The sequence below is a fragment of the Hyperolius riggenbachi genome, chromosome 9, assembly GCF_040937935.1.
Source record: "Hyperolius riggenbachi isolate aHypRig1 chromosome 9, aHypRig1.pri, whole genome shotgun sequence".
Taxonomy (NCBI): Eukaryota; Metazoa; Chordata; class Amphibia; order Anura; family Hyperoliidae; genus Hyperolius; species Hyperolius riggenbachi.
In genome coordinates, this window is record NC_090654.1 from 183,267,745 (window position 1) to 183,291,307 (window position 23,563).

A 23,563-nucleotide genomic window follows, 5' to 3' on the forward strand; every position below is an offset into this window, starting at 1 on the left:
ATACAGGCTTGCCAGAATACCTCACATGGATATTTAGCGCACCACAAACATGCACAGTAAGAACATACATGCGTGCATTATGGGGAAGAACAGCAGATGTATATCACTATATGTTGCCTCCGTATTGAAATGTTGTGGTGCTACACACAGGTCACGGGAAGTGGGGCAGAGAGGAGCTTGCAAACTAATGATGGTAGGGTGACTAGTGTATTTTGATGGGTGAAATGGCAGATTTGGAGGCAAACAGGGACATGTTGAGGTAAAATATGAGGACACACTATCTCATGGGGGGATAGAGTTCTGTACTGTATGGTGGAGATGCAGTGTTATGTAGAGAGGTTTAGTGCAGTGTCATATGGAGGTGAACACCTCTATATATGTCTTACCCCCAATCTTCCACCTCTTTCTACATCTTTTCCCTCATTTTCTCTCCTTCTTCACCACTGTCTGTATCTCCCCTTCAACCTTTATCCCTCTGCACAACCTCAGTCTACATGTCTGTCTCTCTCTAATGGTGCCCATACACGGTACAGTAAAAATGTTAAATTTCCCTGTTTATTCAACCAAAACGATCGAATCTAATGAAAGTTTAAAATAATCTTTTTTTCAATGAAGAAAAAAATAAAAAGAATCAGTTATTCAGTTTTTTCAATAAAAATCCGATCGGACTTGTTGGAAAAATCTTTCTATTCGATCTAATGGAATAATCAAACAATATTATCTAATCTAAAAAAAATGAAAAATTGTACCATGTATGAGCACCATAAGATGCCTCTCCTTTTTTCATGTTGCCTCACTTTCTCTCATGGTTTTCTCTTGTCAGTATCCTTCTGTTTTCATATTTCAAGCATCATAAACCTGCAGCTAATTCTTTTCATATGCTACCTATGCCCAACAGGCACAATTGCACTAGTTATTTTTTTGTTTTGTTTTTTAGTTCGGACTCATTATGCAACCCTTTACAAACTGAAACTACACCGAACTATAGAAATATCCATCAGTAAAGATTATTTTTCACCATGACTGATCAGTTTGGGGGACTAAATAACCTACTTGCATGCTTTTTGGATATGTGGAGAAACCGGAGCACCGGGAGGAAACCGATGCAAACCAGAGATAAAAATGAAAGTAAAAATAAACATACACATGACATACTTACCTCGAGTGTAGTCTACTCATCAATCTCTTTCTCCTCTTCTGTGTCCTGTTTGTCCACTATGATCGATGGAATTCTCCATGCTCTATTTGAAAATTGGCACTGACCCCATAACAGTTTCCGGGTCAGCACTCCGATATCCTGTAATATCGCCCACTTGAGCCATAGGGAAATGTAGGCATTACCTTGCACGTCAGTTGTCCTTTCAGTTATAACTGACAGCAACTGACATAGTGGAAAAGGGCCCTGGGGCTTCCAGTTTTCACTAGATCTAGTTGGAATTAAAAGTAATTGTTGTTAGAAGAAAATAGTGAGTCCTGAGAGGAACTGACAGCGGGGTAAGTATGTCATATTCATTTGCAAGTATATCACATGTTTATTTTAAATAATTTTACTCAGTTCAAGTCTCTTTAAAGGGAATTTCTGAGCTGAAAAAAAGGACATCTACTTACCTGGGGTTTTCTCCAGCCCCTAGCAGCCACTATGTCCCTCACCACAGCTCTGCTCTCAGCCACTGGCTCCCTGTGCCTGATGGTGCAGAGGGCGACTTCACTAGGTTGTCCTCTACTGTGCCCACGCGAGCACCGCTGTCAGTCACGCGCACGTGATGTGAAGTGTACTGCGCACGGACATAGCGGCTGCTAGGGGCTGGAGGAAGCCCTGGGTAAATAGTGTCCTTATTTATTTGTTTTACAGCTCGGATATTACCTTTAAGGAGATTATACAAGCTTCATGGGGTGTCCTTGGTAGGAATCAACCCACGATCCTAGAAGTGTCCAGAAACCATTTATTCACAGAAAGGTCTAACCGAGCCACAGTTTATTCTGTATGCAATTTACATTATCTGTAGGAATGATACCAAATGGAGATATTCTTCTGCTCACTTTACCAGTGTATAAATTAACTCTGTGTTGTGTCTTTTGAATATATTTAATGAACACTAAATTGCCTGGAAATAGAACATCTGTCGGATGTACTTTTTAATGTCATTGGTCAAGGATTGTGATCTTGTTTTCCACGCCTGATGAATAATTCATCATGTTTGTGATGCTTAGCAGCTAATTTGAAGAAAGAAAAGTTGGCGTAGCAAGGAAATAAGTTGTTCTATTTTCTTGGAAAAAAGGGCAAAGCTACACTTGTCAGGCAGATAAATGCATTCACTGCAGAATGTCTAAATCTGAAGAAACCTTTCTCACTGACTCAGTATGTAACCCCTTTTATCGTAAGCAATGAGTGTACAGTATGTAGCCTCAAAAGTGTATGGTATGACTTGCTTGGTTTTTAGAAAAACACAGGCCAACTCCTGAGGTAATTTTGTTTATTTTTAAGAAAATAATAAAGTAAAATATATTTATTAAATTTCCAAAATGGGTTTGTTTTTTTACCCATAACCCAGATTAGTACCAGTTGAGACAGGAGATGGCTACCATACAAAGACAGACAGTTCTGAGGTAGGGATCACAAAGTGTTGGTCAGTGAGATGCTAATAATTTCTGTATTTGATGGGTCAAGTTCCAAGCTGTATACATTTTTCAATACAATTTGTGTAAATTTGCAAAAGCTCTGAATCATGTGTACCTCACTTGCTATTCTGCGGCCATTAATTTATGGCTTCCTGTGAGACAATGCAAATTAATGAGTGATTAATTAGGAAGGGGCACAGAATTCGGTCACCACTGAAAATATTTTTAAGTGCTGCCTCTCTCTTAGTAACGTGGCTGCTTCCTGCATTGAATAGTTATTTATTAAACAAAACTTTATCTTAATAATTAAAAATATTCAGTAAATGACTGTTAAGTAAACAAAACAAAAACATAAGTTCACTGATAATCATATTGCATTGTAGTTTACAATGAAAGTACCGTAAATCTATCAAGACAGGAACATTAAGGCCAGTTTTACACCTCACCATTGCATTGCGGTGTGAGCTTCACTCACATTGCATTGCGCCGCAACACAGAAAACATTCATAGGACCCTGCAGCAGAGAGCATCGACAGGGTCACGCGCCCTTCACCGCCACTCGCCCAATGTCTTACTTCTTTGCTGGACAGGAGGTTCATCACTGGGATTCTTGGGTTTATCCTTCATATTCACACTGTTCCACGCATGCGCACCACACAGCCAACATTAGCTGCATTGCATCAGACAGTACAAAGCAAGTGACTGCTGTGGGGCAATCAATAGTAAACAAGATTTCTGCTGAAATCATATCTAATATTTAATGGTGCAAAGTGGTAGGCTAGGTAAACATTTTATATTCACAAGAGAAGAGATTGATCATTTACCAGATATATCTCTAATTGCACAGTGTATTCCTGGCCATGGAAGCAGATAAGAAATGGTTATCTCCATGTTTCTATTTCACTAATTACAGACTTTCAGTAATGTACAGAGTATTTAAGCTGCATAGTAGCTTGTGGCTGAACCTTAAACTACCTTTTTTCTCTATTATTCAGGCTGAAGATGAGTGTGTTTATTGGCCAAGCCGTGAAGAATCTATGAACTGTGAGGCCTTTACTGTGACCCTTATCAGCATGGACAGGCTTTGCCTCTCTAATGAGGAGCAAATTATTATCCATGATTTTATCCTTGAAGCTACGCAGGTGAGATGTAGCTACATTGTTAGCTTAGTTTCCACAGATCTTCATCTGTTTGAGTATCTGAGGGATATGCTGGTTAAAGTCTAATCCATGATGTCCTCACCTCAAACCCTACAGTTTTAAGCTGGCCATACACTAGGCCGATTACCCGCCGATCGACAGCAGATTCGATCACTGGGATCGAATCTGCTGTCACATCGTTCACGCTAAACGCTAAATCCCGTCGATCGCTGCGTGCGAGAAAATTACCGTCGATCACCCGCGGGTAGGGAGCGCATCGCTGGCGGCGTACAATCGATGCAGGTATACATTACCTGAAGCTGGCTCCCGGCATCTTCTCCGCATCACGGCATCCGTGTATAGCTTCCTGTGTCACTGCAGTGACAGCGGAAGTACAAATAGAGGGCGCTCTATTTGAACTTCCGCTGTCACTGGAGTGACAGAAAGTTATATGCGGATGCCGGATGTCGTGATGCGGAGAAGATGCCAGCCGGGAGCCGGGAGGTGATGCGGAGAAGATGCCCGGGACCAGGCTTCAGGTAATGTATGCGGGGGGGGGGGGGGGGGGACAGGCGACAGTGGCAGCTCAGCAGATGGTGAATCGGTTTCAGGCTGAAATCTATTCACAATCTGTTTGCAGTAAAGGCAGCCATACGATCACTCTCTGATCAGATTTGATCAGAGAGGGATCTATCTGTTGGTCGAATCTGATGGCAAATCGACCAGTGTATGGCTACCTTTAGAGCAGGTGCAGAGAGACAAAAATTGATACGAGGGATGGAAGGTCTCACTTACCAAGAAGGGTTAGGTAAACTGGGTTTATTTAGTCTGGAGAAAAGACGCCTTAGAGGGGATCTAATTAACATGTATAAATACATCAGAGGCAATATAAAAGCTTGGCGGATGAGCTTTTTGTCCCTAGACCTTCACAAAGGACTAGAAGACATGATCTGCGCATGGAGGAAAAATGTTTTAGCCATTTATTTAGGAAAGGGTTCTTTACAGTAAGAGAGATTAACCTCTTGACGACCAGCTAACACCGATTGGCGTAAACTGGTCGTCTGCTGGTTACCATGGAAACGGCCGCTCGATCGAGCGGCCTTTCCATGTCAATTCACGGAGGGTGTCTCCGTGAACAGCCGGAGAGCTGCCGATCGCGGCTCGCCAGCAAAATGTAAACACGCGGGGAAGAAATCCCCACTGTTTACATCATACGGCGCTGCTGCGTAGCAGCGCCGTAAAGCAGATCAGTGATCCCCGGCCTCTGATTGGCCGGGGATCGCCGGCATATGATAGGCTGAAGCCTATCCTACAATGCGCAGGATGGATATCCGTCCTGCGCAGCCCATAGAGGGAGGGAGAGGGACGGAGCGCCGAGAACCCTGCGGAGGGGGGCTTTGAAGAGCCCCTCCGTGCAAAGCGCAGCAAGGCGGCGGCGATCAGACTCACCCAGGAGGACATCCCCCTAGTGGGGAAAAAAGGGGGTAAGTCTGATCGCCCTGGCTCTATCCCGATCTGTGCTGCGGGCTGGAGAGCCGACGCAGCACAGATCATAGGAAAATCCACTGGTCGTCAAGTGGTTAAGATGTGGAATGCATTGCCACAGGAAGTAGTTATGGCAAATTCTATGTCTGCATTTAAAGGAGGCTTATATGCTTTCCCTGCAATGAAAGACATCCATGGCTATAATTACTAGGTAATGCCCAGTGGTGTCGGAGCAGTGCTTTTCAGCGCTGCTAGATTTGGGCGCAGCCGGCGCCTCCATAGACTTCAATAGGAATCACTCCTATTGCAGCGCTCAGTGAGTAACGTCGGCTCCGTCAGAAGACGGAGACGAAGTTGCTTAAAAACATAATAATTCGGCCTCCAGCAATCGCTGGAAGCCGAATTATTTCATTCCCCCACTATCCATGGCGGCCTGGAGGGGGAATAGTAATTAAGTCGGCCCGGACTTGTGCAGAAGCAGGATCAGCTATATACCGCTGTATCCTGCGCCCAAGTTTCAAATGTACTCAGTGGTGTTGATCCAGGGATTTTATCTGATTGCCATCCGGAGTCTGGAAGGAATTTTTCCCTTTTGGGGCTAATTGGACCATGCTTTGCAAGGGTTTTTTTCGCCCTACTCTGGATCAAAAGGGATATGTGAGGGAGCAGTCTGGTGTTGTACTTTGTTTTCTGGTTGAACTTGATGGACGTATGTCTTTTTTCAACCCAATTAACTGTGTAACTATGTAAACTATCTGCTTCTAGTGTTTAGTGCCAGATACCATAGGACATTTGCTGAGGTTTTGTGGAGTCCATGCCTTGAGGGGTCAAAGCTGTTTAGGGAAAGCACACAATATTAAGCAGGTAGTTTTGTTAAGATCTATTCGGTGTTCAGTGTATATGGTTCCGTAGTTATCAGTAGATAAGGAATCGTAGTCCTGTCTCACTTGACATCAACTTTCAGCTGCTAATCGCAGCCATTTTTTTAAATGAGCAGGCAGGATATTCTTCTTCTCTTTTATTTGTCAGCTGGTCACCTGTCATTTCTAACATCATGTGACTCACTCCAGCCAGTGAGTAGCCAAAAGCCAAACGAGGAACAATGCAATAGTGTTTTTCCTTTGCATTAAAATATCAGCCATTGGAATATGAGGAATCAAGTGTTGTTTGTAAATGTAGAAAACCTACTCAAATAATTTTGACTGTTAATTTACTAGGCTTCTCAGTTCCAGGCTGGTAGTGATAGCCTACATTTGAAGCAGCACAGAATCCATAAAGGTTGGGAGACTGCAGGGTTTCCTCTATGGAAATTGTTGGGGAGATCAAACTGCATCTTAATGAGGCACGACAGCAAAATTTAGGCTACTGGTATTTCTCTAGTAGAATTTTTCTATTAGGAAAAGCAACACTTATTAGATAGTGCTGTTGTTTACAAAGGCCACCTGGATAGTAACGTTTATAGCTCACATACAGATGCTGGCGACGTACTCTGTGTTCAGTTAGGCTGTGTGATAACCGCTATTTCTTTCCTCTCGGCTCAAAGTCCTCTTCTTGTAATGCAAGCCAGTTTTCCTAATGCTGTGAAAGGTGTTAGGTAAATAAACAGGCAGACTGTTTGTATACCTAAAGCAGGGGTCTCAAACTCGCTGCCCGCGGGCCATTTGCGGCCCTCGGTACAATATTTTGTGGCCCGCGCCGGCAAAAGAGACACGGAAGCAAACTATTTTACCTTATAGCTCGCTTCAGTGCTCCCAGGTAATCCGCCGTGTCCCCGCCGCAAAACGAGGGCTGCAGAGCCCCCAAATCCCCCGGGCAAACATCCATGACTGCGCTGATGGGCAGAGCTTCCAGCTGTAGCTCTGCCCCTCCTGACGTCAATCGCCGCACAGATCGCCTGCTCTCTGTGAAGGAAGAGTGAGAGGGGCGGGCAGAGGCTGCGATGCGCTGCGATTGACGTCAGGAGGAGCAGAGCTGAAGCTAAAAGCTCTGCCCCTTCCAGGAAAGGCCGGCGGATTGCACCCCGGGCGATTTGGAGGCTCTGCAGCCCTTGTTTTGCGGCGGGGATGCGGCGTATTACTTGTAATGGGAGCACTGAAGCGAGCTATAAGGTAGGACACTTCATGTTCAGAAGAAATAATTAAAACCGTTAATAATGACATTTGTGGACTTTTTTTTGTGAAATCCCTTATGCGGCCCAGCCCCATCCTGACTTTGCCTCCTGCGACTCCCAGGTAAATTGAGTTTGAGACCCCTGACCTAAAGGCTCATACACAGGTTGGATTTTTCCAAACGACCGGTTGTTTGGATGTTTGAACGTCCGGTCATTTGTACATCAAATCAGGCGTGTGTCCGGTCAGTCGTTCACCTGATAAGACTGGATTTGAACGATCCGTCAAAACCAGTCTTATGAGGTGAACAACCGACCGTACACACGCCCAAATTAACGTCCAAACGACCGGACGATTCAAACGACCGGTCGTTTGGAAAAATCCGATGTGTGTATGCACCTTAAGACATTCCATAGCACAGTAGTTTCTGCTGAATGAACTTGCATTAGGAGAATGGGGCTTTGAGCTGACGCAGAGAAGAGAGATATTAGCTGTTATCACACAGCCTAACTGAACACAGAGTATGTCGCTTCCCTTGCCTTATGACTTAGTGACACCAGGATATGTATCTGAGCTATAAATACTATCGAGACGACCTGTAAACAACAGCACTATCTAATATGCATTGTTCTTCATAACAGAAACATGCTACTAGCCTAAATTTCACTGTAGTGCCCCTTATATGGACAACTGTAGTGAGAGTGATATGGAGGCTGCTTTTCTATTTCCCTTTAACCCATTCCTAACCTCCTAATGCCGATCGGCGTCGGGAAGGTGGCTCTCCCATGACCGCCTAACACCAACCAGCGTCAAGTCCTGGGGGCGGAGATTAGCGGGGATCACGTATCCCCGCTGAGTTGCGTTAACAACCTGCAGGCTGGAAAGAAAAACGCAGAAAGTGCTTGTACAGCGCTGTGATCTAGTGCAGCACTGTAAGGGGTACAGCTCTGTCACTGAGCTGTTCCCAGGAAAGGCTCACAAAGCGATCCCTCTCATTGGCTGATGCCTATGAGAGGCGATTGCTGTTATTGGATCTTGGGGAAGGGAGGGAAGTTGTGAGGGATAAATGTAAAAAAAAATAGTCATTTTTAATAGAAAAAAAGAATATGTAATACAAAATTTAAAAAAATTGCAGCAGCAATCAGATGCCACTAACAGAAATCTCTGTTGGTGGCAAGAAAAGGGGGCAAGATTCATTTGTGTGCTAAGGTATATGGCCGTGCAGCACACTGTTAAAGCTGCAGTGTGCTGAATTGTAAAAACATGGCCTGGTTACTAAGCCTGTGGTCTCCAGGCGGTTAAACAATACCAGTTGCCTCGCATCCTGCTGATCTATTTGGCTGCAGTAGTGTCTGAAGCACACCAGACACAAGCATACAGATAATCTTGCCAGATCTGACAATAATGTCAGAAACACCTGATCTGCTGCATGCTTGTTCAGGGTCTATTGCAAACAATATTTCAGTCAGAGGATCAGCAGGATAGCCAGGCAACTGGTATTGTTTAAAGGGAACCAGAGAGGAACGTTACTAAAAAATAGAGCAAGCTTTTATACATACCGGGGGCTTCTTCCAGCCCCATAAGCCTGGATCGCTCCCACGCCGCTATCCTCCACTTCCTGTATCGGCGGTACCGGGTCCCGTCACTTCCCGGCAGACGCGGCCAATTGTCCGCATCACAGGGGCTCCCTCCATACCCGTACGCAAGAGGCTGCGCAGTAGGCAGCCTCATGCGTACGTATATGGAGGGAGCCCTGTGTGATGCGGACATTTGGCCGCGTCTGCCGGCCGACTGGCCGACTCGCGGCAATGACGGGACCCGGTACCAGCAGATCCAGGCAGCAGAGGACGGCGGCGTGGGAGCGATCCGTGCGTATGGGGCTGGAGGAAGCCCCAGGTATGTATAAAAGCGTCCCCCCAACGCCTCTGGTTCCCTTTAAGGGAGAACTGTATGGAGGCTGCCATATTGATTTCCTTTTAAGCAATACCAGTTGCCTGGCTACCCTGCTGAACCTCTGCCTCTAATACTTTTTGCCCTCGACCCTGAACAAGCATGCAGCAGATCAGGTGTTTTTGACATTTTTGTCAGATCTGACAAGATTAGCTGCATACTTGTTTCTGGTGTGATTCTGCAGGCAGATAGCTCAGCATGACTTCCAGGTAACTGGTATTGCTTAACCTGCCTGGCGTTCTATTAAGATCGCCAGGCAGGCTGCGGGAGGGTTTTTTTTTAATAAAAAAAAAACTATTTCATGCAGCCAACTGAAAGTTGGCTGCATGAAAGCCCACTAGAGGGCGCTCCGGAGGCGATCTTCCGATCGCCTCCGGCGCCCAGAATAAACAAGGAAGGCCGCAATGAGCGGCCTTCCTTGTTTTGCTTATATCGTCGCCATAGCGACGAGCGGAGTGACGTCATCGACGTCAGCCGACGTCGTGACGTCAGCCGCCTCCGATCCAGCCCTTAGCGCTGGCCGGAACTTTTTGTTCCGGCTGCGCAGGGCTCAGGCGGCTAGGGGGGCCCTCTTTCGCCGCTGCTCGCGGCGAATCGCCGCAGAGCGGCGGCGATCAGGCAGCACACGCGGCTGGCAAAGTGCCGGCTGCGTGTGCTGCTTTTTATTTCAGCCAAATCGGCCCAGCAGGGCCTGAGCGGCAGCCTCCGGCGGTACTGGACGAGCTGAGCTCGTCCAGACCGCCCAGCAGGTTAAAAGGAAATCAATATGGCAGCCTCCATATAGATCTCACTACAGTTCTCCTTTAAAAGAAAATAAATATGGCAACCCTCATGTGCCTTTCGATACAGTTGACCTTTAAGAAGCATATGACTGAGCATAGGAGGGTTAGCTTATCTAGGTAAGATTCAGTGGTCTTTCAATATTTTTTTTTAAAGACACTATATATATATATATATATATAAATAAATATATATATATATATATATATATATATATATATATAGTGTCTTTTTAAAAAAAATATTGAAAGATGCCTATTTTTTTACAGAGAGGACAACTTTTCTAGAGATGTGAAAGAGGCCATCTATGTCAAATTACAATACCCTTTTCTTAACAGTGGTGGGTGACCCTCAGCACTGCTTGTCACATAATGCTATTTTACGTCTTTACCGCCTTCAGAAAAAAGATCATTTTTATAAAGCTTAGCTTTATCGCATTACTGTCTCTTTTCCCATAGGACGACTATGTCTTGGAAGTGCGTCACTTCCAGTGTCCAAAATGGCCAAACCCTGATGCTCCCATCAGCAGTGCTTTTGAGCTTATCAACGTGATAAAAGAAGAAGCTCTAACAAGAGATGGACCTACCATTGTGCACGATGAGTATGTACAACTATACAAATATTCTTTTTCTAAGCTCATTTATTTGTTGTTCTAAAATGTAGTAGAACTCACCAGATGGGATATGTTGTTGCCACTATTGAGCTTATGTGGTTACTGCAGTAAACAACATTAAAATCACTAAAAAAATTTTTAGAAGCGTTTAGACAGTTCTGTTTTTGCAGATGCTAGCTCTTTAATTAATGCTTTATCAGTAATTCCTGTTTTTCAGCAGAAGTGGCCATACCGTGTCTTTTAGCATCTGTAAAATCAGACCTGAACTGTCAATTTCAAATAAAAAATGGCCATGTACTATGACTGCTCCCCCTTGTTTATTTCACCCAGTGCAGCAATGGCTGATTTCTGTATTACCGGTAAGTAATAGTGAACCAATGGATGGCCTTATATTGCATCTGGCACTCCACTACTTCTCTCTTTACCTCTACTTGCTATGGTAGGCTGGCTCATTGGCACAGGCAGAGGCACAGTACCTCTCAGGCCATGCCTACTAGCCTGCTTTTAGAAACACCTCCCTCCCATATATGCCATAATCTCTTAGCACTGTTTGCAAGTGACGAAAATTGACTTTTTTTTTCCCTTGCTAATCTTTTGACTGCTGCTGCCTGTGTTGACCATATGGGTTTTATTCTTACCCCTGGGGTCTCCTTTAAATAGTAGCATTTATTAAAGAAAAATAACAACTCCAGGAAAATAAACATAACCCAGATATGTATAACTTGGTGGGCTACTGGATATACAGAAATGGGAGGGATATAAAATTCTGAGGCCAGCCTGTAGTGTTAAATAATATATTTTAGTACATTTAATTAAACTTGTATCCCAAAGTTAATCAAGCAGTTACTTTGATAGATTAATTTGTTTTAGAGGGTTTTTAGGGTTTTTTTTTTACATCAGACTTTGGCTCAGTTAAACTTAAGAATGATTTACAACATTCTAACACATAAATTATGTTACATATCAGTAAATAGACTGCCTGACTTATTTATCATGAATAGCAGTTTCCTTTTTTTTCCTGATCCATAACGCACATTAACTACGGTCCCTTCTCTAATTATCACTAAAGGAAACGTAGCTGAAAATGAGCTTTCTCCCCCTCCCCTCTTTTCGAAGTAGAAATTACAGTAAATTTACAATTTAAAACCCAGAAATAATTACATCCACAAATTAGTGAGAAATATGAATCTCCAAATGCCAAACCACAGCTGTATTAATTCGATGATTTGTGCTTTAATTTGTTTGGAGTTTGAGGTTATCAAATTCTTCTGGAAAAATTTGCAAGTCATTAGCCCGCTGCCATATGTTGCCAGATTGCCGGAGTATGATGCTTTAAAAATGATTTAGGCTATTTCCATGCAAATGCCATGTTCTTGCCTTGGACAAATGTGAATCTTATAAAGTCAGTGAAAGCCGGAGCAAGCATTGTATATTTCATGCGAAGAGATGTTATCAGATGTAGAAAGTCATTGTCTGAAGCTGAAATTTTTGTTTAGTTGTTCAAAGCATTTCAAAATTATACAAGGATCTTTACAACTTTGCTGGACAAGACAGGCTACCATTTTCATCAGGATCACATTTATTTAAAGTGATCATTAGATCACTTCTAATATCAGGACAAGGATGAAATGGGCAAAAGGAATTCAGGACTTCTCATTAGCTGGACCAGAGGAATGCCTTAAAGGAAACCTGGGATGAAGGGAGGAAAATAATTGATACTTACCCAGGGATTTCTCCAGCCCCATGGACACTGTTGCCTCCTTTGCTGTCCTCCTTGTTCACTCTAGTAGGCTGTAACCTCTCCTAGTATTAGCGCTTCAGTCACACATGCACAGTGGACTGCGGCTGGCGCAAATGAATCGCTAATACTGGGAGAGATTACAGATGGTCGTGGAAGGCGGGGAGGGAGGCAACACTGTCTGTCTATAGGCCTTGGAGGAAGCCCCAGTTTAGTATCAATTGTTTTTCTCCCTTCGTCCCAGGTTCCCTTTAAAGAGAACCTGTACTCTAAAATTCTTACAATAAAAAGCATACCATTCTCTTCATTATTTTCTCCTGTGACCCTCTGTGCTGTTTCTGCCACTCCCTGCTGCAATCCTGGCTTGTAATTAACAGTTTTAGGCAGTGTCTACAAACAAAAGACTAGGACAACTGTACTTAAAGGGAACCCGAGGTAAGAGACAACAGTGCCATGGTAGGTGCTGGCGCTATATAAATCAATAGTAATATAGAGTCTGACATATTTATTTCCTGTTAAACAATGCACATGGCCTGGCTGTTCTTCTGAGCCTCTTCCTCCAATACTTTTAGCCGTAGACCCTGAACAAGCATGCAGATCAGATGTTTCTGAAAAAAATCACACAAGTCTTGTTGCATGCTTATTTCAGGTGTGTGATTCAGACACTACTGACCAAAAAGACCAGTAGAGCATATGGCTACCTATATAGTACAGCTGCATACTATAAACTGCCCCCCTCCCCTGCCTGCCTACCTATACTAAGGGGGCTTTTGTATATGGTGGTTCCTCTGCCTACCTAAACTGGGGCCCCACTGGCTACCTATACTAATGGTGCTACCTATATGGCTGTCCCTATGCATACCTACACTGGGGCCCCCCTGGCCACCTATACTGAGCGGGATATATATATATATATATATATATATATATATATATATATATATATATATATATATATATTATGATGAGGGGAATACCTATACTGCAGAGATACCTTTGCCTACCAACATTGGGTGTGGGGGGGGGGGGGGTAGGCAGAGGTATCTCTGCAGTATACCGTAGGTATCCCTAGCTCTGGCTACATATACTGAGGGGGCTATCTATACTGCAGAGGTCCCTCTATCTACCTAAACTTGGTGCACTATGGCTACTTATACTGAGGGGGATACTTCAGGCTACTCATATAGGGGTCATCACTGGCATCCTATGGAGGTGCACACTACTTCTGGATACCTATACTGGTGGGGGGAGGGGTTCTAGCTACCTACAATCGCCATGGGTAGGTGCAAAGGTGCCTTATAATTTTTTATTTTTGGGGGGGGCATCAACCAAAGCTTTGCTATTGAGACCCATGGTCTCTAGCTTACGCCCCTGTCTGGAGTTTATCTTGTTCAGGGTCTGCAAAATTTTTATGGATTTAGACTGCAGCCCTTTTTGTATTTACAGTACAAATGGAACATAGCCCTCTGGAGCTATTTAATTTTTGCAAGCAAAAACATAAACAACTATTTTTTTTCACATTTAACCCCAATAAAATCCATTGTTCTTTTGCCAGGACAGATGACTTTGAAAGCTTTGTTCATTAAAATTACAACAGAGTGTTTGGAAGATTGCGCTTCCTCCTGGCGGACACTACTGACGGATTCTTTGTGCACTTTTCAAAATAAGGTTTCAGAGTCTCTTCAGAGTTCGTTCTGAACAGTCTGGACAAAGCTGCGTTAATGGTGCCCTTGACCTCATTAACCGCCCGTTACTTTTCACCGGCAGTTTTCTCTATATGAAACGTGACAACAGACACAAATGAAAAGGCTGTAGCAGGACACAGATAGCAGAACGAACTCAGGGTCAGTAATTATACACGGATGTTCCTGTAGGACTTGTGCAACTAGACTAATTGGATAATCAGACTCTGGTGACAGAATAAGATGTTCCGTTTCCCCTGTACAGCTAAAGGCGCTTACATTCAACCTTGTCTGGCATAATTAGAACAACTCTTTGGCAACTAAGGAGAATGCCAACATGCAATGGAAGACATTTCAGATATGAGGATGAAAAAAAGATTAAGAACTTCATCTTAAAAAGTTCAAACTTTAATGACCGATTGCTTTAAAGGTTGTTTTAAAGCATTTTGGCAAAAGGCTTGCTGGTCAAATGTAACTTGTCTTTATGTAGTTCTAAAGGTGCATAAATGCATCCAATTTTGATTGGCCAATAACTGACCAATTTTACCACCTCCATGTAGTATGTCAGCCAATAGATTTCAAAGTCTATGAACATCTTGTGTAGGTACAAAATATAGGGGTAAGAGGCGCCTGGGAGTAATAAAATACTTTAAAAACAAATAAAATGAAAAAAGGTGAGGTGGCTTACCTTAAGGAAGACAAACTCACTTAATAGAAGAGTTTTTATTGTACTGGCAACGCATTTCGTGGGTACGTGCCCATTTCCTCAGGCCCAATAGCCTGGCCAAGCAGACTAGTATCTGCAGATAAGGCGCCTTATCTGCAGCTACTAGTACTGCTTGGCACTGACCTTATCTGCAGCTACTAGTACTGCTTGGCACTGGCCTTAACTGTGACTACTAGTCTGCTTGGCACTGGCCTTATCTGCAGCTACTGGTACTGCTTGGCACTGGCCTTATCTCCAGCTACTAGTACTGCTTGGCACTGGCCTTATCTGCGGCTACTAGTACTGCTTGGCACTGGCCTTATCTGCAGCTACTAGTACTGCTTGGCACTGGCCTTATCTGCGGCTACTAGTACTGCTTGGCACTGGCCTTATCTGCAGCTACTGGTACTGCTTGGCACTGGCCTTATCTGCGGCTACTAGTACTGCTTGGCACTGGCCTTATCTGCGGCTACTAGTACTGCTTGGCACTGGCCTTATCTGCGGCTACTAGTACTGCTTGGCACTGGCTTTATCTGCGACTACTAGTACTGCTTGGCACTGGCCTTATCTGCAGCTACTAGTACTGCTTGGCACTGGCCTTATCTGCAGCTACTAGTACTGCTTGGCACTGGCCTTATCTGCAGCTACTAGTACTGCTTGGCACTGGCCTTATCTGCAGCTACTAGTACTGCTTGGCACTGGCCTTATCTGCAGCTACTAGTACTGCTTGGCACTGGCCTTATCTGCGGCTACTAGTACTGCTTGGCACTGGCCTTATCTGCGGCTACTAGTACTGCTTGGCACTGGCCTTATCTGCGGCTACTAGTACTGCTTGGCACTGGCTTTATCTGCGACTACTAGTACTGCTTGGCACTGGCCTTATCTGCAGCTACTAGTACTGCTTGGCACTGGCCTTATCTGCAGCTACTAGTACTGCTTGGCACTGGCCTTATCTGCAGCTACTAGTACTGCTTGGCACTGGCCTTATCTGCAGCTACTAGTACTGCTTGGCACTGGCCTTATCTGCAGCTACTAGTACTGCTTGGCACTGGCCTTATCTGCAGCTACTGGTACTGCTTGGCACTGGCCTTATCTGCAGCTACTGGTACTGCTTGGCACTGGCCTTATCTGCAGCTACTAGTACTGCTTGGCACTGGCCTTATCTTCAGCTACTAGTACTGCTTGGCACTGGCCTTATCTGCAGCTACTAGTACTGCTTGGCACTGGCCTTATCTGCAGCTACTAGTACTGCTTGGCACTGACCTTATCTGCAGCTACTAGTACTGCTTGGCACTGGCCTTATCTGCAGCTACTAGTACTGCTTGGCACTGGCCTTATCTTCAGCTACTAGTACTGCTTGGCACTGGCCTTATCTGTGACTACTAGTCTGCTTGGCACTGGCCTTATCTGCAGCTACTGGTACTGCTTGGCACTGGCCTTATCTGCAGCTACTAGTACTGCTTGGCACTGGCCTTATCTGCAGCTACTAGTACTGCTTGGCACTGGCCTTATCTGCAGCTACTAGTACTGCTTGGCACTGGCCTTATCTGCCGCTACTAGTACTGCTTGGCACTGGCCTTATCTGTGACTACTAGTCTGCTTGGCACTGGCCTTATCTGCAGCTACTAGTACTGCTTGGCACTGGCCTTATCTGTGACTACTAGTCTGCTTGGCACTGGCCTTATCTGCAGCTACTGGTACTGCTTGGCACTGGCCTTATCTGCAGCTACTAGTACTGTTTGGCACTGGCCTTATCTGCGGCTACTAGTACTGCTTGGCACTGGCCTTATCCTCCTCTACTGGTACTGCTTGGCACTGGCCTTATCTGCAGCTACTGGTACTGCTTGGCACTGGCCTTATCTGCAGCTACTGGTACTGCTTGGCACTGGCCTTATCTGCAGCTACTAGTACTGCTTGGCACTGGCCTTATCTGCCTCTACTGGTACTGCATGGCACTGGCCTTATCTGCAGCTACTGGTACTGCTTGGCACTGGCCTTATCTGCAGCTACTAGTACTGCTTGGCACTGACCTTATCTGCAGCTACTGGTACTGCATGGCACTGGCCTTATCTGCAGCTACTGGTACTGCTTGGCACTGACCTTATCTGCAGCTACTAGTACTGCATGGCACTGGCCTTATCTGCAGCTACTGGTACTGCTTGGCACTGGCCTTATCTGCAGCTACTAGTACTGCTTGGCACTGACCTTATCTGCAGCTACTAGTACTGCTTGGCACTGACCTTATCTGCCGCTACTGGTACTGCTTGGCACTGGCCTTATCTGCAGCTACTAGTACTGCTTGGCACTGGCCTTATCTGCAGCTACTAGTACTGCTTGGCACTGGCCTTATCTGCCTCTACTGGTACTGCTTGGCACTGGCCTTATCTGCAGCTACTAGTACTGCTTGGCACTGGCCTTATCTGCAGCTACTAGTACTGCTTGGCACTGGCCTTATCTGCAGCTACTAGTACTGCTTGGCACTGGCCTTATCTGCAGCTACTGGTACTGCTTGGCACTGGCCTTATCTGCCTCTACTGGTACTGCTTTGCACTGGCCTTATCTGTGACTACTAGTCTGCTTGGCACTGGCCTTATCTGCAGCTACTAGTACTGCTTGGCACTTCACTAAGTATAAAATACAATATTTTCCCACTACTGTGACATACTGTATCTTTTGCTCTCCTGTTGTCTCTGTGTTTTTTCCTCCTGTAGGGTGAAATGTTTTTCATCACCCCCAACCTTCTTCCAGATTGTGTAGGCGAGCTCTCATACTACATGGAAGTGGTAAAATTGGCCAATGATCAGAATTGGATGTGTGTACCGGGCTTTAGGAAAGCTGATCAGCTGTTGGAAACACTGTAGGGAATGAGCACCATCTCAGTCGGAAGAGTCTGCTTGAACAATCATTTGTAGAACTGTCAGGGCAGCCCAGCTTCTTATACACAAATACTGTAAATGGCCACTTGTTCTCCATACAAATTAAGAAGCCAGTCTATGGCATTTATTATGCACTAGCTGACATAAGCCCATTTGAAAACAAGCTCTAGATCTGTCACCACCGCACCCACTCGCACGGCCGGCTGCCGCATCGGCCCGCCCTGCGTCCTGTCCCATTGGCTGTCAGTGCTTGACATGAGCAGTAGCGCAAAAGCACTGACACAGGGACAGACGCAGGGACACATATACTTTATATATATATGTAGATGATGTAGAGATCTTTCCTTATTTTGGTGAACTGACAAGAGTAGTTTAAAAGTTTAAGGACATGCTTATTTATAGTGAGTAGTGATTGCATTAATAGCGAGAATACTACCTAATCATTTGGCTGATGGTGTAGTATCTCAGCCACAGCAAAAATTACAAGAACTAATTTAATCTAATTGACCTTTATAAAACAAATAAACAATTGTTTTTGATCATTTTGCAATCATTTTAAAGTAATTAGTTTTAGTGTGTAGTCAACCAGAGGGACTACTAACTAGACCTACATCCATTTACAATTTTTTTTTCCAATTGCAGGTTCGGCGCTGTTTCAGCTGGGACCCTCTGTGCACTCGCCACTTTGTCTCAGCAGTTAGAGAATGAAAATGCTGTCGATGTTTACCAAGTGGCCAAGATGACAAATCTAATGAGACCTGGTGTATTCACAGACATTGTAAGTACTCTGGGGTAGGATATTGCTCTGTGCCTTTTGTTTCCACAGTCTCCAACCCCATTAGCAGCTGGTTGTCATAACTCATAAGTAACTGTTTTTGTCACTTTCTTCTCACAGTCATGTGACCACCACTAGGCTTTTCTCCAGCCTCTATCTGGCCTTGTGCTAAAGAAACCACATCTCATTTTATGGCACCTCACTCTAACAAGCCTTTAAAACGGAACTTATTCAATGACTATTGAAGGATTTCACGGAAATGTGACATTGTACAATCCCTACTCTTAGATTAAGTACAATTAACCACATCTAAAGCGGAAATAAACTTGTGAGATAATGAATTGTATGTTCAGTACAGATAATAAATAGAAAATGAGTAGCAAAGAAAAGAGTCTCATATTTTTATTTTCAATGATACGGCTTTATTGATAACATTGTATCAGACTACCACAGTTGCAGTTTAGATTCCACACACTGGGCCTGATTCACAAAGCGGTGATAACCCAGTTATCATGCCTAAAAGACTTTAGGTGTGATAACCTTTTGCAATAGCAGAGTTATCACCGCTTTGTGCTGCTGATCGCGCGCAAAGTCCCACGCGCAAAGTTATATGTGCAATTGCGCGCGCAGCGCCCATAGGGTTTAATGGGCGCATCGCGCGCACTGCACCGCGCGCCACGCGATTGCGTGCGCAAAACTGTGTGCGGGAATTTCGTGCTAGTTTCTTTTTATCACGCCTAAACTGAGTTTAGGCATGATAAAGGGCTTTTCACAGGCGTGCAAACACTTTTAACAGCTTTGTGAATCAGGCCCATTGTATTTTAAGATGTAAAACAATGCAGAAGTAAAGACTCTTTGAATTTTCCTGCAGTAAAACCTTATCTCTAGCTGTCTGTCACTGTTTCTTGGCTGTTTAATCTTTTCAGAAAACAGGACTGGTTCGACAAGTAGAAGAAGTTCTTTTGCATAGATAGCAATTCAAGTTTTTTTTTTTCATTTCTTCCTGTACTGGAAAATAACATGAGCCTCTTTTTCTTTGCTACTAATGTTCTATTTGTTATCCATACTACACACATAATTCGTTATCTCATAAATTTATTTGCTCCTCAGATTGGCTTTAAAGAGAGCCTGAGGTGGGCTCAAAAAATGAAAAAAAAAGGGGTTACCTGATCCGGGGGGCTGAGCGGATCAGGTAGCCGCAAAAACCACCTCTCCTGTGGGCCGCATTGGCCCATTTTCACATTCATGACCTTATAGGTCACGACGCTGCAAGGAGAGGCTGTGTGTCTCTTGCAGCAGGCAGGGAGGCAGGGGGGGGGGGGGGTCAAAAGGGGCGTGACCAGGAAGAGAGAGCTGGCCAATGACAGCTCTGGAATCCCTGCACGAATGCCCCCGGCGGGCGTTTTGCACAGGGAATCTTTCTCCCTGTGTTTACCTTGCCAGATAGCGACAAATATTTTCGCTAATCTCGATGGGCTATAGCGTGGCGGTGTGGAGGCAGAGAGTGGCAGTGTGAGGACACAGAGACATGTCAGGAGGCAGAGAACATGCCTCTGTGTCCCATCTGCCCCCCATCTGTCCACCTCGGGTTCTCTTTAAGTACAATACTGCACTGTCAAAGGGAAGAGAACCATCAGCTCAGCTGTGATGATGTGACGCGTGTTTATGTTCTTTGCTTGTATATCAAGATGTTGCTTGTTTATCAAGTCAAATGTTCATAAAATGTTTTGCTTGTCTTGTTAAGTGTTCTTAAATAGAGTGACCAGACGTCCCGGATTGCCCGGGACACGTCCCGGATTCGGGGTCCGCTGTCCCAGGCTTAATGAGGTCCCGGGAAACGTCCCGCTTTCAGCAGCGGGACGTCCCGGCCTCGGGACTCTGGCCACTCTCTCCTCAATGAACTGGCAGCGGCGTCTATAGACGCCATGCCAGTTCATTGCCCGCAGCCCCGCTCCAGCCTCCTCTTCCGGTGTCTGTTTCCGACACCGGCAGGCGAGCAGGGCTACGGCAAGATGGCTGCCGAAGCCCTGTACTGGAGACCTATTTGTGTCACTAGTACAGGGCTTCGGGCGCCATCTTGCCGTAGCCCTGTCAGCGCGGGAGAGAAGAGCAGGAGGAGGAAGACGGTCCCGGGACGGAGCAGCGCGCCAGAGGCCGGACACTTCTGCCAGGTGAGTAAATGCTTTCTTTTCCAGGTGAAATGTTTGCCCGCATTGTTTCTTTTCCAGGTGAAATGTTTGCCCGCATTGTTTCTTTTCCAGGTGAAATGTTTGCCCGCATTGTTTCTTTTCCAGGTGAAATGTTTGCCTGCATTGTTTCTTTTCCAGGTGAAATGTTTGCCCGCATTGTTTCTTTTCCAGGTGAAATGTTTGCCCGCATTGTTTCTTTTCCAGGTGAAATGTTTGCCCGCATTGTTTCTTTTCTGGCGAAATGTTTGCCCGCAGTGCGTTTCTTTTCTGGCGAAATGTTTGCCCGCATTGTTTCTTTTCTGGCGAAATGTTTGCCCGCAGTGCGTTTCTTTTCTGGCGAAATGTTTGCCCGCATTGTTTCTTTTCTGGCGAAATGTTTGCCGCATTGCGTTTCTTTTCTGGTGAAATGTTTGGCCGCAGTGCGTTTCTTTTCTGGTGAAATGTTTGCCCGCAGTGCGTTTCTTTTCTGGCGAAATGTTTGCCCGCATTGCGTTTCTTTTCTGGCGAAATGTTTGCCCGCAGTGCGTTTCTTTTCTGGCGAAATGTTTGGCCGCAGTGCGTTTCTTTTCTGGTGAAATGTTTGCCCGCAGTGCGTTTATTTTGTACTGACATGTTGCCCGCATTGCATTTATTTTATACTGACATGTTGCCTATTGCGTTTATTTTCTGGTGTCCGGGGTAACTGTTACTGCATTTATTATTTAATGGTCATAGATGGCTATGTTTGCTGCTTTGTGGTTACGGTATACTATTAGCATCACACAGTTTCTGCACACCCATGATACAAAGTCTCGTTTGTCCACATCATGGCGTAAACACTGCTTTCTTATGCCTCGCTGTTACATCATTACGTTAGCTCCGCCCATACAATGTCATGGCCACGCCCATTTTTTCGGCGCGGCAGCCCCCCTCCCCCAGTCTTTGCCGCTGCGTGCTCCTCACTCCTTCCCACTTTTCGCCGCGGCCGCCCCCCCCCCCCACACCCCACCCCCCGTCCCAGGTTGGACCCACAAAAATATGGTCACTCTATCTTAAACTAAATTGCTTGCAATCCAATGTTAAGGTTAAAAGCATGGAATGTTTTGAAATCCTAGAATGATGTTTTAAAAGTAAATTTATTTATAGCAATCATATCATTTTTTATGCAAAAAAACAAAACAAAACTTTAGTAGCACTATAATATGTAGGAATAGTTTATACTGACTGTTTTGAAGGTGGTGTTTTACCTCCCTCGAAAACCACCAGTGTGTTCTCTATAGGTACACAGATAAGAGGTGAAGAGATTGAGGGTAGATTAAAAACCCTAATTGGCAGGGTTCAGGTTGTGCCAACCACCCTCAATTATGTACACGTGTACTGTGCTATATTCTGTAGTGAACTGTGCAGCATGTGCTTATGATAATAGCTGAACGCCTGCTCTTGCTACCTCATAAACCATTGACAGCCAGCTTGCAAACACCTGGAAAATTACTATATGCATTTTCAAAATAGTCATCATGTGCTAAGCGTAAAGGGAAAGAATCATTTTTGGTATTTTTTGTGCATCCAGAGTCCCTGTTTAACATATGTATATAGCTTTCGTTAAGCTTAATAGCCTCTCTCCCATGTAATTCTGAATCGCTTCACCTTGCTAAGAGCTCTTGGGCACGCAGCAATATACTAATCAGAGAAATACTCTTCCAGCAGATCTAGCAGAGGAAGCTAAAGACACTGAATGATGAAACTGAATTAACTTGGCCAAGGCCATTTTGAATAGCTGTCTGCAATGTCCAAGCAGAAAGCAGTGGTCAGCGCTCTGGACTGGAGCTTTCTGCTCTTGAGATGAAGGTGCCAGCAATGCTGAATTTCTACTGCTGATTAAGCAGCAATGGCAGCATGAATGTAAAATGTGAAATCTGTTTCTGCATCGTTAGTCTGCTCTGAGATGCAAGGCTCTGGTCCTGCTTCATATGAGACAGATTTGCTTTAATTACCATCACAGTGGGATAGAACCTGCCCAGCAGCTGTTTTTGTTTTTTTTAAATCCACATATGCTTTGGACCGTCGTCGATTGTTTTAGGAGAACTACTGTCTGAATTAAAAGAAGCTCAACAGAAAACTAATGACTTTGTTCTAAGGGAAGACAAACATTTGTGTTTTATTCTCCTCTAGAGTCTGAAGTCGTATGCCAAGTCCTTTCCTAATAAGACAGAATAATCAGCAATGATGATGTGCAAAAAATTACCTATATAGTCTGTTTTAATAAGGGTCTCCCAGGCAGTAGAACATAGGTGACTATGCAGACCTGGCCTGGTTTTTTTTAAATATTTTTTGCTATTGTGTGACAGCAGTTTGCAGATCTCATGTTGGTCATATCACATAGGGTGGATTGCTGAATTGATAGTGGCTAGTCCTAAACCACTTCTTTATATGACATCTGCTTGTTCATAAGTTAACTGGCTACCTTGTCACACCACTCTCATAGTCCCTTCCCCATACAGCCATATCCAATCCATACCTTGCACTGATGACAGCCAAATTGCCCCAAAACAGCTGTCTTTTAAAAATGTATCCTTTATAATGGTGGCCACTAATGATCTAATTTTTTTCATCTAATCTTACTATTTCTATAAAATTTAAGGAACTGCCTAAATTATCCATTCAGTATGTTCTCAGCTTACCCTTATACTACACAGATTTGGTGAGAAAGATTGGATCATTAGTGGCCACCATAAGTGTGCTGTATACCAGCGGGTCTGGGTGCCTGACTTTCAGGGATGTGAAGAAATTATTTGCCTGTGTACTCGCTGTTCTCTAGTGATGCACCATGACTGATCCTCTCACTCATCTGAAGGTATCATTTACAAGTTCCTTTTGTTTTAAAGGACCACTATTGCGTAAAAGTAGGCAGTTAAAATCTGACA

General features: G+C 44.5%; 1 protein-coding gene across 5 annotated transcripts in view; it reads left to right on the plus strand.

Moving 5' to 3' along the window:
• The window catches only part of PTPRG (protein tyrosine phosphatase receptor type G), an 831,563-nt gene that overhangs the window by 800,178 nt on the left and 7,822 nt on the right, over positions 1-23,563 (plus strand). For all 5 annotated transcript variants that reach the window (XM_068253765.1, XM_068253761.1, XM_068253762.1 and 2 more), the window contains 3 exons: positions 3,615-3,761; positions 10,540-10,682; positions 18,339-18,474. In XM_068253765.1, coding sequence (XP_068109866.1) covers positions 3,615-3,761; positions 10,540-10,682; positions 18,339-18,474 — 426 coding nt within the window. The remainder of the gene's footprint in view (positions 1-3,614; positions 3,762-10,539; positions 10,683-18,338; positions 18,475-23,563) is intronic.